The 17,854-nt window shown below is 44.0% G+C and overlaps 3 protein-coding genes across 3 annotated transcripts; 2 read left to right on the forward strand and 1 right to left on the reverse strand.

Moving 5' to 3' along the window:
- The first annotated feature begins 305 nt into the window (after positions 1-305).
- Positions 306-1,126, forward strand: LOC115651208 (olfactory receptor 1020-like). The gene is given in 2 exon segments (XM_030562163.1): positions 306-1,038; positions 1,041-1,126. Coding segments are annotated over 2 exon segments (819 nt in total).
- A 7,898-nt stretch (positions 1,127-9,024) lies between these two features.
- LOC115651558 (olfactory receptor 1019-like) lies at positions 9,025-9,960 on the reverse strand. Its single transcript, XM_030562632.1, has one exon. It carries the CDS (start codon positions 9,958-9,960, stop codon positions 9,025-9,027), a length of 936 nt encoding a protein of 311 aa, XP_030418492.1.
- Positions 9,961-16,158: 6,198 nt separating this feature from the next.
- On the forward strand, positions 16,159-16,786 carry LOC115651209 (olfactory receptor 1019-like). Its single transcript, XM_030562164.1, is given in 2 exon segments — positions 16,159-16,686; positions 16,688-16,786. Coding segments are annotated over 2 exon segments (627 nt in total).
- Positions 16,787-17,854: the final 1,068 nt, after the last annotated feature.

Genomic DNA, 17,854 nt, shown 5'->3' on the forward strand with positions numbered 1-17,854 from the left:
TAAAGACTCACATGAAATTAGTTGAAGTTTGAAAATGTCACACCACCAGAACAGAATGACTTGGCTTTTGCATCTTGGCTTTCTACTTTATTTCACAATGGTGGTATCCACCTCCCAGTCCCATACGGTTAATCTTGAATCATAAACTATACCTTGGCTGTTTTTCATTTTTTTACCCCAACAACATCTGGAATATATGGTGCATGGCAATCACACTGGAGTGTTGATGTTCATCCTTCTAGGATTCAAAGGCAGTTCGATCGCTGCAAGATGTTCTCTTTGGGATGTTTTTGCTTATCTACAGCATGAGCCTAGCGGGGAACCTCAGCATGATCTCTTTAATCAGGATCGAGACGTGGCTACACAACCCCATGTATTTTTTCCTCAGCAACTTGTCCCTTGTAGATATCACTTACTCTTCCATTATTGCCCCTAAGGCACTGGTGAACTTCTTAGCAGAGAGGAAAGTCATTTCCTTTGCTGAGTACGCCACACAATTTTTCTTTCACTCCTTCTGCGTGAACTCTGAGGCTTCAGTTCTGGCTGTGATGGCATACGATCACTTCATAGCTATATGTAAAACGCTGATGTACACGCTCATTATGTCCAGGAAAGTCTGTGTTCAGCTGGTAGCGGCATCATACATTTATGCCTCCATTAATGCTATTGTGCACACAGGCCCTTTGTTCAGCCTGTCCTTCTATGGTGCCAATATCATTGATCACTTTTTCTGTGACATTCCCCCACTCCAGAAACTCTCCTGCTGTGACACTCACATGGGTAACACTGTGCATTTCCTCTTTGCCTCCGTAGCTGTATTAAGTACTATCCCAGTCGTCCTCGTTTCCTATATTTCTATCATGGTGACCATCTTGTGGATCCACTCCAACCAGGGCAGACGGAAAGCCTTCTCCACCTGCGCCTCCCACCTGATGGCTGTGTCCATACAGTATGGGACTCTGTTCTTTATGTACTTACGACCCACATCCAGTAACTCATCAGAGTACGACAAAGTGGTGGCCATTTTCTATAGCTTTGTGATCCCCCTCTAATCTACAGCCTGAGGAACAAGGAGGTGAAGGACACCTTGAGGAACACAATATACCAGAAAATTATTCCTCACTGAATCTAACTGAGAGGCTGAGTTTCATAATTTAATAATAAATAGAAGTGAGAGGAGCTGGCCTGAAAATGGAACTTCCCTCCTATGGAAAATGTTGAGATTTCAAAAAAAGAGAGTCATCCTAACTCAGGACAATATGAGATGATACTGAGTACTTTCCTGGAAGTCAGGAAGATCCCAGATCCTGGGTATTCAGGTAGTCACCCCCCCCTCCCTACCCCTAGCAGCACACCAGGCAGGCAGCATGGGGAACTGGCCCCCAGGATGACTGCTATTTGACTAAGAGTCTGAAATGAAGAGCTTGGAGTTACCCCAAAGGGAACCTGAGATGAGAGGCCTCTTGCAGGGCTGCCTCATAGCCACAAAGATACATTCAGGAGGAGGCCACACATATACAGACTGACTTATAATACATTACAGGAAGCCTGTCTTCCTGCCTGGTTTCCTACCAGGCCATGTGCATGATTGCTGGCTGATGGATGGGTGGGCAAGCCCCCCTGTTTCTCCAAGCTCTCAGGATCCCCAGCCTATCTGGTCCCTGGGATCCCGATCTTCCTTGGCAGCCAGTTGCCCAGGCTTCCTGCTTGCTGTGCTGATGGACTGGAGAATGTCCTGCATCCCCAGGATCTGAGACTTCCCTGACTTCTAGATTGCCCAGATTGTCCGCTTCCTTAGCCACTGTTTTTTCTATATTCAATCCACTTTATTTAGTCGGCTTTTTTAAATAATTTCTCTCTGAAGGACTTTATATATTTGATGCTCTTCTTCATGTGGTGCAGATAGGCTGAAGTCATCCAGATTCAGTGTTATTTTCCCCCAGAATTAGTATTTGAGTGAAACATAATAGTTGATCCTCTTTTTAGTAGTTACTGTGATCCGGTATAAACGATAGCACAAGAAGCAAGGCAGGAGAGAATCAGAGTCAATAACAGCAACTTCACCCCGCCCCCATGCTGGCTGAGCAGTAGGCAAGGAATATAGCCACAAAAACCACAATTTGGAACAATTTCACTTTGGGACCATCACGAGGCTTCATTCTGATAATGTCTAAACATTTCATTTTAATAATGTTGAAACTCTGTTGCGAGAAGATAGAAATGTATCATTTCAATAAGGAAAATGTTTTGGTTCAACCTTATTTCTTTTTTTTTACTTTTATATTTTATTAAACTATTAAATATAATATACACCTAGAGCATAAAATCTGGCAAGTCAAGTGTAAAAGTCTAATTAGGCAGGTGAAAAAATAATTTGAAGAGCAACTAGCAAAAGACTAAAAAACTAACAGCATTTTTTTAGGTACATCGGAAGCAGGAAGCCTGACAAAGAATGGGAGGCGGCACTAGATGATTGAAGTGCTAAAGGAGCACTCAAGAAAGACAAAGCCATTGCAGAGAAGCTAAATTAATTCTTTGCACTAGTCTTCACTGCAGAGGATGTGAGGGAGATTCGCAAACCTGAGCCATTCTTTGTAGGTGATGGATCTGAGGAACCGTCCCAGACTGAGGAGTCATACAACTATCCACCCAAAATGGGGTCTAGATTAGCTGTTACCTCTCAAGAGAGAGATCTTGGAGTCATTGTGGACAGTTCTCTGAAAACATCCGATCTAGCTGCAGTAGCAGTCAAAAGCTAACAGAATGATAAGAACCATTAGGAAAGGGATAGAGAAGAAGATATCATAAGGCTACTATATAAATCCATGGTATGCTCACATCTAGAATACTGCGTGCAGTGTTGGTCAGCCCATCTCAAAAATATATATTAGCAGTGGAAAAGATACAGGGAAGGGTAACAGAAATGACCAGGATTATAGAACAGCTTCCATCTGAGGAAAGATTAAAAGGATTGGAACAGTTCAGTTTGGAAAAGAGACGACGACTCGGGGGATATGACTGAGGTCAATAAAATCATTAACTATATGGAGAAAGTGGATGAGGCAGTGTTATTTACCCCAGGAAATGTTATATCCCCCTTCACAAAAGACAAGAATCAGACATCAGCCAAAGAAATTCATAGGAAGCCACTAATGACTCCTGCCGTGTTTACCAGCAGGTTACTTCTACTAGAGATATTTTGTTGCCTTCCTCATAATTTCTTAACAGTCCAGCTTAATCAATGTATCTATGATATCCTTCCAAGAACCTAGGGTAACTAGACCATATTTAATCTCACTATCTATGTCATATACAGGAGCCATAAATGATTATGGATCAACTCTCCCATCCCTCACATTGCAACAGGACTAAGAAATGGTGCCCAAATCCTTGTCTCCAGCCCAAAATTAGAGTGTGCCTATACTTCAAATATTATTGCAGCACAGGGGTGGTGCTGCACCTCTAGCACTTCAGTGGAGATGCTCACGACAGGGAGAGGAGGGGTATTCCCATCTGTGTCATTAATCGATCTTCCCAAGAGACAGTAGCTTGGTTGACAGAAGGTTTCTTCCATGGACCTAGCACTGTGTAAGCCAGGGGTTATGTTGGCATAGCTACGTCTCTCAGAGGGTGTGTGTGGATTTTTCACACTCCGGAGAGACGTAGCTACACTGACATTACTTTTCAGTGCAGATCAGCCCCTCTACAGGTGGGAATAGAGTGAAAGGATATGAAATAGTTAAAAAGCAAATCTCTAGAGAGGATGGGGACAGTTGTCAGGTGCTGTTTGTGAGAGTCTAGGCTGACATAGCCATGGGCCCAGCAGAAGGACCTTGCTAATCTCCCCAGGGGTTCTTAAGCCTTCGGTGAGACACTTGTGCACATAGACTGGTTTACTCTGAAAATCCTTTTGCTGCCCATGCTGCACTGTGTTTTTGCTCTTAAGATGAAACACAGGTGTGTGGTGGTGTTTTTTTTAAGAAAGATGGTCACTGTGTTAGTTATTTATCACAGCTCCCGAAGGGAAGACTGGCAGGCCCCACACCCAAATGGACCAGATGAGAAGCCCCTGTAGATACACAAGAGGCGATAACCTAAGAGTGGGAGAGTCTGGGGATTCCATCCCAGGACAGGTGAAGGCAAGAGCCCAAACATGTGAGGGAGTGCCCAAAACATTGTGAATACCAAAGAACACTGTGATGGCCACCAGGTGGAAGATGCAGGTGGAGGAGGCTTTGCACCAGTCCTCCATGGATTTGGCCAAAGAGAGTTCAGAGAGGCAGCTCAACTGTTAACTCTTGACACGTCTCATGTTGGCTACATTGCATTAGCCAAGAACGAACTCACCACAGAGGCAACTGTGATAAAGCAGTGGGGGAAATAATGCGCATATGACTCCCATGACATCTTCCGAGATCCTTCAGTGGATGAAATGTGCCAGACAAATACATGGAAACCATAGCTATCACTATCAAAATGGATCTTACCTAAGGGACAGACCAGCATTTAAGTTTATCCATCTTCCCATCTCATGACATTTTAAAGCATCACTTTGAATCATTTCCAAGGTACAAACAGAGAAACTATTAATGGCACAGATATATCCAAAAATGGGACATGTCATGTCATGTAACCGAGACAGGAAATTTCATTTTGCTGCATTTACTGGCCCAAACTGAATTTAGCTCTTCAAATATTTGTACAAGATGGGTAAATAAAAATCATTTGGGAAATGGACAAGCTAAGAGAATTCACTCTCCTCAGCCCCTTTAAGGGCTTGATTTGCATCAGTGAAATCAGTGGGAGTTGTGCACTTGGCTTTTAAGGCACACTGGTTCCAGCCCTAAATCATTACCACGTGTTACACGTTCAACTGAATTCAGTAATGCCAAATGGCTAGGCTTAATCAACTTTTAGGAATAAAAGATTATTAGTAACAGATAAATGCAGCATAACAGAAAAAGAAAGACTACATATATTACCAAGTCATCTGCATGGTAACAGTGCAGAGGTCAGACTGCCTGAAAATCTCAGCTTCACTCTGTCTCTATCTATACTAGAGTTGAGGTTTTTTTAATCTCTTACCCTTTGACATGTTTTTGAATGTTTTTGCTAGGCTTGCACAGACAGGAAAGTAAACAGGACATGTATCACTAGTTTATTATCTATGCCTTGACCACTATATTTGAGAAGTTGGGAATATCTTAGAAGTATCCTCTACCAGCAATAGCTTGTTATAAAACACACGTTAGTGAGGTGTTAGCAAAATTATTTGCCTTGTCCTTGTTCTCTGAGATTACAATAGTTCACATCTCCCCATGGCTAAATAGCATAACAGAAGTAAAAATAGTTTTGGAAGATCTTAAGATGAATACAATTCATACTTGTATAAACACACATACTGTTATATATAATATTGTATATGATATTGGCTAACACTATAAAACTAAGATAGATAGATAGATAGATAGTTGCAGGAGCCAAGCATAAGAGAATACCTAAAGAATCTCAGGTTGAATGTGTTTCTATAGCCATGTTGAATTCCGCTGCTGTATACAGAGCAAGCGTCATGCAAAGATTACGTCATAACAACAGTACAGTTTCAATATGAATATAAAACATTCTAAATACAATGTACTATACCTATTCACTAATTTCTTATTGTGGTTATATCACATCTCCTTTTTAATTGCACTTATAGCTGCAACAACAAACAAATTCCATGCTTTCATTAATATATTTTTTCTGTGTGAGTTGAATGCATCTATTTTCTGTTAGTTACCAAAAGGCAATTTGCATTGCTGGTTCATGATTCTGTCTGTTAGACAGGTTTCCTATTTCCATATTTTTGTGTTATAAGAGCCAGCTGTACAAACATTGACAAAGTCCCCCATTTCTTCTCTGATAACTATTCCTGCCGCATTTAGTGATGTAAGAACTTTGTGAGATGAGTTTGTCTATCGTGCCTCTGACTTAGCTGGACACACAATGGGGCCTGGCCTTCATCCAGTCACTCCATCACGCTATGCTATTGCAGCCCTATTCTGAACCCTTGAGTCTGCCAGTGTCCCTCAACCCTGATCTTCAGCCATTTTTGCCACTCCAATCCCAGGTTTTTAGACATCTCTGAAGAAAAAAAATAAAATATCTTAATCCCAATCCATTGCATTCTACCTGGTAACTACCTGGTTTGTCTATTGTGCCTCTGACCTGGCTGTACACAATGGGGCCGGGCCTTCATCCAGTCAACACATCTCTTGGAAATGGTCATTTGCCATGTGACATTGATTCTGCTAAGGTAATTACTGATCAGGCCTGATCTAAGTCCACTGTTGTTGTGATTCTTTCTTTAAGTCCTAGGATAAAAACCTTTGAATGGTTGGTTGTGATTTTTTTTGTTTTGTTTTTTTTGTTGTTGTTGTTGTTTTTTAAAGATTCTGCTCCCATTTTAGGCAAATATTTCGCTTCTGGAAATCATTTAAGAGTGTGCCTAAATCCCCCAGAAATCAATGGGATTTAATCACGTGATCAATGTCAAGCATATGCTTAATGGATTCATTAGATAGAGATTGGTGCAAGCACATACCTAAGGGCTTTCCAGAACTGGGACCTTTATTTGTAAGAGCTCTAGTCTGGTAAAATGGGAAATCTTTCCAAACTGGCAATACACCTCAAAAGAGGAGAAAGCTTTGAGTGTACATTTCGGGACAGACAGTACAACATGTCCAGCAGCACCTACAATTGGAGGCAGATGTTCAGAGGTGCTGGGCTTTCAGTTAGACATCGCAGTTAGGAAGCCCGAGTTATAGCAGCGGTCAGCACCCAACACTGAGATAAATAGTACAGGTCCCAAATGATTAATTTAGGTCCCTAAGTGGTAGTGGAGACGTTTGGAAAATCTACTCAGTTGCTAGGCTTCTGAAAAGTTAGCTATTGGATACAGAGCTTATTGGAAAAATCTGGTCATTAGGTTGTTTTTTTTTTTTGTAATGAAGAAACATATTTGGTTATTCATATAAAGATAACGACACAGAAAACTCACTTTTCCTTCTCGCTCCCATTTATTGATTAAGCACCATGTCTAACATTTACACCGAGGAAAAACTTTCTTTTCTATCATCCTCCAAAGACCTCTTTCACCTCTGTTCAGAGGGTTAGCCGTATTAGTCTGCTTCAGCAAACACAACCGGAGTCCTGTGGTACCTTAAAGACTAATACATTTATTTGGGCATAGGCTTTCATAAGCTGAAACCCATTTTGTCAGCTTATGCCCAAATAAATTTGTTAGTCTTTAAGGTAGCACGGGACTCCATTTTTTTCACCTCCTGGTTCCTCAGGCTGTAGATCCAGGAGTTCAGCATGTGGATCACAAGAGTATAAAACACAGAGGTGACCCTGTCTTTTTCCATGAAGTACTTTGAGCTGGGCGGTGAATATATAAAAGAGCCTGTTCCATAGAGGATGGTAATGGCCATCGGATGGGAGCTGCAGGTGAAGAAGGCTTTGCTCCTGCCCTTCATGGGCTTGATCTTTAGAAGAGTGACCACAATGTACATGTAAGAGATGAGAATGATCAGGAGAGGAGATGTTACAACCATAGCGGCACAGGTGAAATGAACAATGTCTGCAATGCGAGTGCCAGAGCAGGTCAGCTTCAGGCTGGGGGGCACATCACAGAAGAAATTATAAGGAAGTGCTATTTAATAAAACCTTGATTAACCTCAAGCCCAGTCCAGCCAAAGTGGAGTGAGTACCCAATAATCCAGGAAGAACTGACAGCTGTCTACAAAGCAGTCTGTCTCCTCTAAGAAGAAATCAACCACCTAAACAAATTGCAGCTCTAGATGTGTAGACTAGGCCAAATTCTCAGCTGTATAACTCTGTGGAAGTAATTTACTTCATATTATGAGGCTTAATTGGAAGGTTTCCCTTAGAAACTTTACTGAAACAAACCACCGTCAATCTTTTAGGCAACCAAGCAACCATCAAGTATAAATGACATGTGGACGTCCATGATAGAAAAAGGGTTATTGCCGAGTAGGGAGAAGGTGGCACAGAATGGCCTGGCATTATAAAAGTGGGTTTAAATTGCTTCAGCTTGGCTCATTGGGACAAGTCCTTTTCTCTAACTCAAATCCTGGAAGGAAAAGCAGGTACACACGACGAGAGTTCACCCAAATATTAAGTGGTTGAAAGGACTCAAACGTTCAAGATGCAGAGAGATTTAAAAAAAATAAAAATAAAAAAAGAGAATGCTTTTTTCAACCACTCTCAATTTTAGGATTTGACTCACGGGTTTTGAGCACCTAGGGGTGGCAATGTGTCCTTAGCACAAACTGGTGCCTGACTGGGAGCTGATCTGCTGTGACCATCTGCGTACTCCCTGGGGTGCCCTTCTGGTGGTTGTTGGGTGCCGAGCTCTTTGGAAAATCCAGGGCTGCTGACAGAATTGCTGGGCCCCTGGGGAAACTGTGTGTGAGGGAGGCTCCAGGCCCCCGGAAGGGGCAAGGCCTGAAGCAGAAGGGGCAGGGCTGGGAGCTAGCCCTCACCCCGAGATGCCTTGAGTGCTGCCTGGCCCGTGCCACGTGGGGCTCCAGCAGTGATTACCGCTGCCTCTTTTGCACCCACACCACACCCATTGGCAGCTCTGGGTGCCCCACTCTGCTGCTGGCCCAGCCAGGATTAAATCACTGTGATTTAAAGTGGCAGGGAGCTGACACATCACACTGCACCACTACTGTGACTTAAAAGTGGCAGGGAGCTTCCTGCTGGTACTACCCTGGCAGCAGCAGTGGCCCGGGGAGCCCTGGGCCCTTTTAAGTCACCAGAACCCAGGGTCTGCCTCCACTGCCCACCCCTCCCCTCTCCAGTTAGTGGCCCTGGGAAAAATCTATCTTCCTTTCTTCCTTTTCATGGAAGGTGCGCACCCTGGGTTATTCACAGAAATCAAGCTAACAATACAGAGAAATCACTCCGTGCCTTTTCTTCCCTCTATTGAATTAAAGCCATATCCAGTATTTGCATTTACAGAGAAAAAACCTTCCTCTCTCTTATCCTCCTAAAGGCCTCTTTGACTTCTTTATTCCTCAGGCTGTAGATCAGGGGGTTCAGCATGGGGATCACCAGGGTATAAAACACAGAGATGATTTTGTCCTGATCCATGGAAGACTTTGAACTAGGCCGTAAATACATGAAAGAGCCCGTTCCATAGAAGATGGTGACAGCCGTCAGGTGGGAGGCGCAGGTGGAGAAGACTTTGCGCTGGTCCTTAGCAGAGTTGATCCTTAGGATAGTGACCACGATGTATATATAGGAGATGAGGATAATCAGGATGGTAGTTGATACCAGCATCATCACACAGGTGAAATGAACAATGTCTATGATGCGGGTGTCAGAGCAGGACAGCTTCACAAGAGGGGGCATATCGCAGAAGAAATGATTGATATAAGCATCACAGAAGGACAAACGGAATATAAACACAGTTTGCACCATTGAATTCAGACAGCTCATGAAGTACGACCCCAGCACCAACAGCACACAGAACCGCTTGGACATGATGATGGTGTAGAGCAATGGGCTGCAGATAGCCATAAAGCGATCATACGCCATCACACTCAACAGCCAGCATTCGCAAGAGATGGCGATGATGAAGAAGAAAAGCTGCACAGTGCATCCAGTTAATGAAATGACCTTGCTCCTTGCTGCAAAGGTCATCAGCATGCTGGAAATTATGATGGTGGAGTAGCCAACATCTAAGAGGGCCAGGTTGCTGATGAAAAAGTACATAGGGGTGTGAAGTCGGGAGTCAATCCTGATTAAGGTGATCAAGGTGAGGTTCCCCGTTAGAATCAGCAAGTAGATCAACAGAAACACTACAAAGAGGGTGACCTGCAGCTTCAGGTTGCCTGTGAATCCCAACAAGATGAACTCAGTCACCAGAGTGTGATTTCTCTCTCCCATTTATCCCAGATGCACTGTCCTTGGCAGGTGAGAAAAGTTAGGTGTATACTGAAGGAGGAGACAAATAAGGCCTGTAGTCAGTGCACAAGTCTGAAGATATTATAACTATTAAATATACCCTATGCTTCTCTGGGTCACTGTAGTGACTAGACCATATCGAGATTTAAGAGTCTGCTACTGGCTTCAGGCAACACAGGTGGGACTTTTAGTTCTGGCAGCAGCAGCTCATACTGTTAAAGTCAGAGCCGTAGTTCAGTCCCCATTGCCAACAATAAGTAACAGCCAACATAGATTTGTCAAGAAGAAATCATGCCAATTCAACCTAATGTCCTTCTTTGACAGTGTAACCAGCCTAGAAGATGAGGTGAAGCAATAGATATGATATAGATTTTAGTAAGGCTTTTGGCACAGTTGCACGTAACATTTTCATAAGCAAACTAGTGCGTCTGTCAAACAATTAAAAAAATAATTGTGAGATAAAAAAATTGCAATTAATTGCATATTTAACTACAATAGAACACCATTTACTTAAATATTTTTGATGTTTTCAACAATATATTGATTTCAGTTACAATACAGAAGACAAAGTGTATTGTACTCACTTCATGTTATTATTTTATTACAAATATTTGCACTGTAAAAGATAAAACGGTATTTTTCAATTCACCTCATACAAGTATTGTACTGCAATCTCTTCTTCATTGTGAAAGTGCAACTTACAAATGTGAAATTGTTTTTACACGGCTTCACTCAAAAACAAAACAGTGTAAAACTTCAGAGCCTACAAGTCCACTCAGTCCTACTTCTTCTTCAGCCAATCGCTAAGACAAACAAGTTTGTTTATATTTACAGGCGATAATGCTGCCTGCTTCTTATTTACAATGTCACCTGAAAGTGAGAACAGGCATTTGCATGGCACTGTTGAAGCCGGTGTTGAAAGGTATTTACCTCCAGATATGCTGAACATTTGTATGCCCCTTCATGCTTCCACCACCATCCCAGGTTAGGTTAGTTTTGAGGGGAAAACTCTCTAACTCTAAGGATAGGTAAGTATTGTCATATGCCTCCAAGATAGGTTATAGAAAACCCAGAATCTGAGACCATAACCCACATCAATGAGCTCTCCCATTGGCCAATGGGAATCTTTGCATAACAAGCTTCTACTCAGTATGAGAAAGGAAATGACACATGGACACATATATTTTCTACTCCAGAGCCCATTTGCAGCTCCTCATCCCAGTGGAAGAGTTCTCTGCCTGCACAAGGCACCAAACATACTTATTCCCAGATCCCTACGCTGGTCTCTCAGTGTGTGCCAGGTGCATGCACCAAACATGCATCTTTCCTGCTCCCAGCTATGATCCCAGAGCTGTGTTCTGTGCCATGCGCTGACCGCACCTGGTCTGTGCACTATGCTGCACAATGAACGTGCCCTGAATGTACCTGTAGCAATGCAACTCAGCCCTTATTGAACTTGTGCCATGCAGATCACATATCCAGTTCGTATCCCAGCACTGTGTGCATGTGCCACTCATCGAGCATGCCCATTCCTGGTTCCTTAGTCTGCTCTCATTGATGCATGCTCAGCTCCCAGCTACAATCCCAGAGCTATGTACTGTACCAGGCACAGTTCTCAGCTCCCCACCCTGTCCCATGTGCTGGTGCTGTGCGTTGAGTGAATTTGTTCCTTGCGGCTGGCGCAGATCCTGTTCATCATACTGAGTGCTGCCAGGCAGGCGTTCAGTGAGCCTATCCCAACAGAGAGGTGATTTATCCTGGCTGGGACTCTTACACTCGCTTCTCCGGTGTCATTTTCTGTGTGGCAAAGATTCTCTCCCATATCATCAAGACTCCTCATCACCATCCAGGCATCATACCTCTGACCCAGCACTGCTCACCAAACTATCCCCCACCTACACGTTGGCAGATAGCTCTATGGCACTGGCGGCGGATGTCTGTGGAGGGCTGGACATCCTCTAAAAGTGACCGTTCCCTCTCATGCTTCCAAAGTTGCTTCCTTCTGGTCCCAAACACTGAGCAGAAAGGCACCTTGAGAGCACCAGGGTGGACAGCACACAAAATACCAGAGTAAAGGGTTGGGACACACAGTCCTTTGGTTCTAGGGACAGCACCTGTGCCCTTAAGTCACCAAGGGAGCACATTGCTTAGTGTGTGTAAATCACAAAGGAGCTGATCCTAGCACAGTCCAATGGTATATGGTTTCCAGCAGTCAGAGCCCTAGTTTTGTTCCCTACCTCTGTACTTCTCAGCAAGGAGTCTGGGGCAGGTTTCAGGGTTTACTCCAGGCATGGTTGGCATTAGACTTACTAGGGCCCAGGGCAGAAAGCCAAAGCCCCACCATACAGGACGTCAGCCCATGGCCCCAAGCCCTGGTATCCAAGGCTGAAGCCGAAGCCTGAGCAATTTAGTTTTGCGGGATCCCCTGTGGTATAGGGCTTCAGGCAATTTTATCCCCTAATGCTGGCCCCGGCTTTTCTAGGCAGAAATACAGTTGTTGTGGCACAGCTGAGCTCTGGAGTTTTTATGGCATGTTGAGGGGCGCAATGGTTCGGAAAGAAAAAGGTTGAGAACCCCTGCCCTGGCTTCTCAGGAATCTTAACCGAGTTACCCCAAAACAGCACCACCAGCTCTACTCCAAACTGCTCTGCAGCATATCACTTTGGAAATCAATTTACATATATATGTCGATTTTCGTACCCTGAAAATTATAAGCAGCTGATTTTAGGAAGGGCTGCATGGCTGGATCCTCAGAACAAAATGATCCCAAATTTATATCTCAGATCCCATCCCTGGGTCAGTTCTACCATGTCACTTTCAAAGGCAATCCCCTGATGCGTACACATTTTGAAGCATCTCGAAAAATCAGCTCCTAAACCAGGAGCTTTGCTCTCAGGGCAGGGTCAGCTCCAGGGTTTTGCCAGGGAAAAAAAAAAGCCATGATTGCAATCGGCAGCAATTCGGCGGCAGCTCCACTGTGCCGCTTTCTTCTTTGGTGGCAATTCGGTGGCAGGTTCTTCCCTCCGAGAGGGACCAAGGGACCCGCCGCCGAATTGCTTCCAAAGAGCTGGACGTGCCACCTCTTCCCCTTGGCCACCCCAAGCACTTGCTTGCTGAGCTGGTGTCTGGAGCCAGCCCTGCCTCAGGGCAAAAGTTCCAAAAGAAACCTCTGCAGAATGTAACTAACGTCCACACACAGGCTAAGGAAGCTGCCAAGGCCAGGACTGAAGCTCACAGCTGAATAGTTATGCTAAGACTCAATGAGCACAGACTGTCACCTTGAGCCAGCCTGAGTATGCCCACAATGCCCGCCAAGCCCAGGTTTGGGGTCAGGTTTGAGCCCAAGTTTCCTTCGTCCACACTCAGCGCAGTCTGGCTGGGGTTAGCAAGAACTCAGAACCGTGGGGCTGTACCTCGAGAATTCCAAGCACAAGGGAATATCCATTTGTACCTTACACTTGGCTTCCAGGAGGCATCGCAATTTTCAAGACATACCAAGCAAGCATGCTGGTTGTAAAGCACTTACAGAAACCAGCTTTTAAACAGTACACAAGTCCCGCCATTAAGTATACCAGAGCTACCACTGCCCTTTCATAAGCCAGGCCCCCAACTAGAGCAAATGAGCATTGATTTCAGAGACATTACAGCCATTGAGAATGTGGCCTTTTTGTAAAATCTACCTTCATTGCATTTTTTCATACACGACTCTTACCTAAGCAGTCACTTGTGTGTCCCAGATTACTTGAGGCATCAGCATGACTTTCCTCATCATTGTGTCACTGTGCAAAAGGAAAACAATAATAGATGGATGCTTCAGACCATCCCTCCTCCAGGTGAATTGCCTCCAAATCAGAACTATTTCCATGTGCAAAAAAAAAAATCAAAAGAGAATATTTACACTATCTTCACCAGAACCAGAGTGATGAAACCCACCTGCAGCAGGCAGATGTCTGTCATTGTTGACCCCACCAAAAGAATTGTATTTGAAGACTGCTGGGTTTGTTTATATATTAGCTGAAGTGGCATTTGCAGATGTAATCCCTGGGTGGCCCACAGAGTTCTGCATATCAGGCTAAGCACAGATGGGATCATTAAAATGTCTTTCAAGTCCTCTGGGGATAACTGCACATGGACGTGTTGTCTTCAGAACTTGGGCTCACTTCATGAGCTCACTTCATTCCCTGTTCTTAGGTTTAAAGAAAATTGGCCTATTTCCCTCAGCCAGGAAGCTGAAGGACCCCTCACCCGTAAAAGCCTCATTGTAGATGCAAAAGCAGCAAAGAGTCCTGTGGCACCTTATAGACTAACAGACGTTTTGGAGCATGAGCTTTTGTGGGTGAATACCCAGTTCATCAGATGCATGTAGTGGAAATTTCCAGGGGCAGGTATATAGATGCAGGCAAGCTAGAGATAATGAGGTAGTTCAATCAGGGAGGATGAGGCCCTGTTCTAGCAGTTGAGGTGTGAAAACCAAGGGAGGAGAAACTGGTTCTGTAATTGGCAAGCCATTCACAGTCTTTGTTTAATCCTGAGCTGATGGTGTCAAATTTGCAGATGAACTGAAGCTCAGCGGTTTCTCTTTGAAGTCTGGTCCTGAAGTTTTTTTGCTGCAGGATGGCCACCTTAAGGTCTGCTATAGCGTGGCCAGGGAGGTTGAAGTGTTCTCCTACAGGTTTTTGTATATTGCCATTCCTAATATCTGATTTGTGTCCGTTTATCCTTTTCCGTAGCGACTGTCCAGTTTGGCCGATGTACATAGCAGAGGGGCATTGCTGGCATATGATGGCGTATATTACATTGGTGGACGTGCAGGTGAATGAACCGGTGATGGTGTGGCTGATCTGTTTAGGAAAAGGATAAACGGACACAAATCAGATATTAGGAATGGCAATATACAAAAACCTGTAGGAGAACACTTCAACCTCCCTGGCCACACTGTAGCAGACCTTAAGGTGGCCATCCTGCAGCAAAAAAACTTCAGGACCAGACTTCAAAGAGAAACTGTTGAGCTTCAGTTCATCTGCAAATTTGACACCATCAGCTCAGGATTAAACAAAGACTGTGAATGGCTTGCCAATTACAGAACCAGTTTCTCCTCCCTTGGTTTTCACACCTCAACTGCTAGATCAGGGCCTCATCCTCCCTGATTGAACTACCTCATTATCTCTAGCTTGCCTGCATCTATATACCTGCCCCTAGAAATTTCCACTACAAGCATCTGATGAAGTGGGTATTCACCCACGAAAGCTCATGCTCCAAAACGTCTGTTAGTCTATAAGGTGCCACAGGACTCTTTGCTGCTTTTACAGATCCAGACTAACACGGCTACCCCTCTGATAATTGTAAATGCAAAGAGCAACATACTGTATTTTTCTAGGTAACAAATGTTGTATTTTTCTACATAACAAATATGGTTCCCCATGTTAATCCTCTTGCTAAATATACCTGATGCAGCCTCCTGTGATTTGCCTTTGGTTCATGTCACACAAGATACCTGTTTCAAAGCTGGTCAGTATGTGCAACTTAGATGTGCTAGCAAGACTTTTCAATACAGGATTCATGGGGCAAAACCACTCATCCTTGGGCCTAACTCTGCTCCCACTAAAGTCAATTCAATGGGAACAAAGTTAGGTCAGTTCGGAGTGCTTTTGATTACCCCACCCTTGGTCGTCACCTAGGATAGTGCGGACTCTGGCCCAGATCCTCAGTTACTGTGGATCACTGAGATGAGGAATTTGCACAATATGAGGACCTGACCCTCTGTGTCTTTTCCCTGCTACAGAAGACATTGCCAGAATGTCATATTTCCTGGTGGCACTCAGAAATTGTCCCCAATTATGAATTGCTTCCCTGCTATCGCCACCTCTGCTCCTAATGGGTTTAATAGCAGGGATGCTCTGCCATTCCAAAGGGATTCCTGTGCAAAGACTTCTTCAATCCATGACTATCTCTCTCATTTTAACCTACCTCTTATACTCTGTGCTGTAGATTCCCTGTATTGATTCCATGGTAGGAGAAAAGTGCACTATGGTGACCGAGTTCATTCTCCGGGGATTCACAGATCATCCAGAGCTGCAGGTCTCCCTCTTCTTGGTGTTTCTAGTGACCTACATTATCACCCTGGTGGGGAATCTCATGATAATCATGTGAATTAGAGTCATTCCTCGACTCCACACACCCATGTACTTCTTCCTCCTTAATTTGTCTTTTGTTGACATCTGTTACTTCTCAGCTATTGCCCCCAAGGCACTGCAGAACCTTTTAGCAGAGAGGAAAACCATTGCTTATGCTGCATGCGCTGCTCATATGTTGTTCTTCAATACAATTTTGACCACAGAGTGTTACCTCCTGGTTGTGATGGTGTACGACCAATATGTGGCCATCTGTAAGCCACTGTTCTATGTCATCATCATGTCCCCAAAGATCTGTGCCCAGCTGGTGGCTGGGTCATATCTCATTGAGGTCATTGGAGCTTTGGTACAAACAAGCGGTGCCTTTCGATTATCCTACTGCAGCTCCAACATCATCACTCATTTATTTTGCGACATCCCTGCAGTTGTCAAGCTGTCTTGCTCCGGCACCTACAATTCAGAGCTGATGCTTTTTGCCGTCTCAGGGATTATTGCTATCTCCACCATTTCAATCATCCTTCTATCCTCCATTTACATCCTCTCCACCATCCTGAGGATTCGCTCCACTCAGGGCAGGTGCAAAGACCTTCTCCACCTGCACTTCCCACCTGATGGCCATCACCATGTTCTATGGGATGGCCATTTGCATTTATGTCCTGCCCCAGTCTGAAGACTGACACAAACAAGACAAAATTGTCTCAGTGTTCTATATCCTGGTGATTCCCAGGTTCAACCAAGGAGGTAAAGGACGCTCTGAGATCAATGATATGCCTAAAAATACTCTCTTTAATGTCATGAACCTTTTTTTTCAAATAAACATCTCATATTTTTCTACAGGTTTTTGAGACACGGCTTATCCTGCTCTTTCGTACTCTCTTCTCCTTTCCAAAAACATCTTTTAGCAATCTATGAGACTCTTCAATGTACTGCTTTGATAGGTCATGTGATGTTCACAAAGGAAATGTACCTTCAAAAGCAAAGTGTTCTGCAGAGCTGAACAAGAACTTTGAAAACATTGTATGGATAATTTATTCAGCAAATGTTGATGTCATTCCTCATATAAGTTATTCAATTAATAGTGTTTGCCCAGCTGCAGAGCTGCTAAAATAACACTTAAATTAATACAAAGAAGTAATGTGGTCTAGTGCATTAGATACTGGGCTGGGAGCCAGGAGACCTGAATTTTATTCCTAACTTTGACCTGCTGTAGGACCTTCAGGAAATTTATTTCCCTCTCTCTGCTGATACAGTGCTTGGCAAACAAGGTCACAGTCTCAATTAGCTATACTGCTTGGTGCCCCCAATCATGGAGCCAGCCCCACATTGTGCTACATGCTGGGGTTGTGCAGATGTATGAAATCTAAGATGCCCCAGGTAACATGAATCCCACTCAGCTTGTTACATAGAATTGTGTAGAAAAGTCATCAAAAGATGGGGACAGATAGACTGCTATGAACTGGATGGTTGGGTTAAAGGCACAGCATAAAGGGTCTGTAAGGCATCTTGTAAAGTCATGGATTGGCAGGGCAATGAGCTGAAAGATTCCACAAATGGGAGGAAATGTTTATAGTTGAATCAACCCAAATGTGCTTGATAGATTAATGATCAGTGGGATGTAGTATTCATGCTTCAAAGGATGTTGTTTATCTGGGGGTGGGGTCACTACATGGTAGCATGGGGACAAGTGGGTTGGAAGGCCTGAGCTTTACCATTACGGCTTCCACCTCCACCATCCTCTGGCATCC

Source organism: Gopherus evgoodei, chromosome 4 (genome assembly GCF_007399415.2).
Source record: "Gopherus evgoodei ecotype Sinaloan lineage chromosome 4, rGopEvg1_v1.p, whole genome shotgun sequence".
Taxonomy (NCBI): domain Eukaryota; kingdom Metazoa; phylum Chordata; order Testudines; family Testudinidae; genus Gopherus; species Gopherus evgoodei.

Excerpts from the sequence above, each read along its gene's own strand:
- LOC115651558 (XM_030562632.1), bottom strand. The coding sequence starts at position 9,960 with ATGGGAGAGAGAAATCACACTCTGGTGACTGAGTTCATCTTGTTGGGA.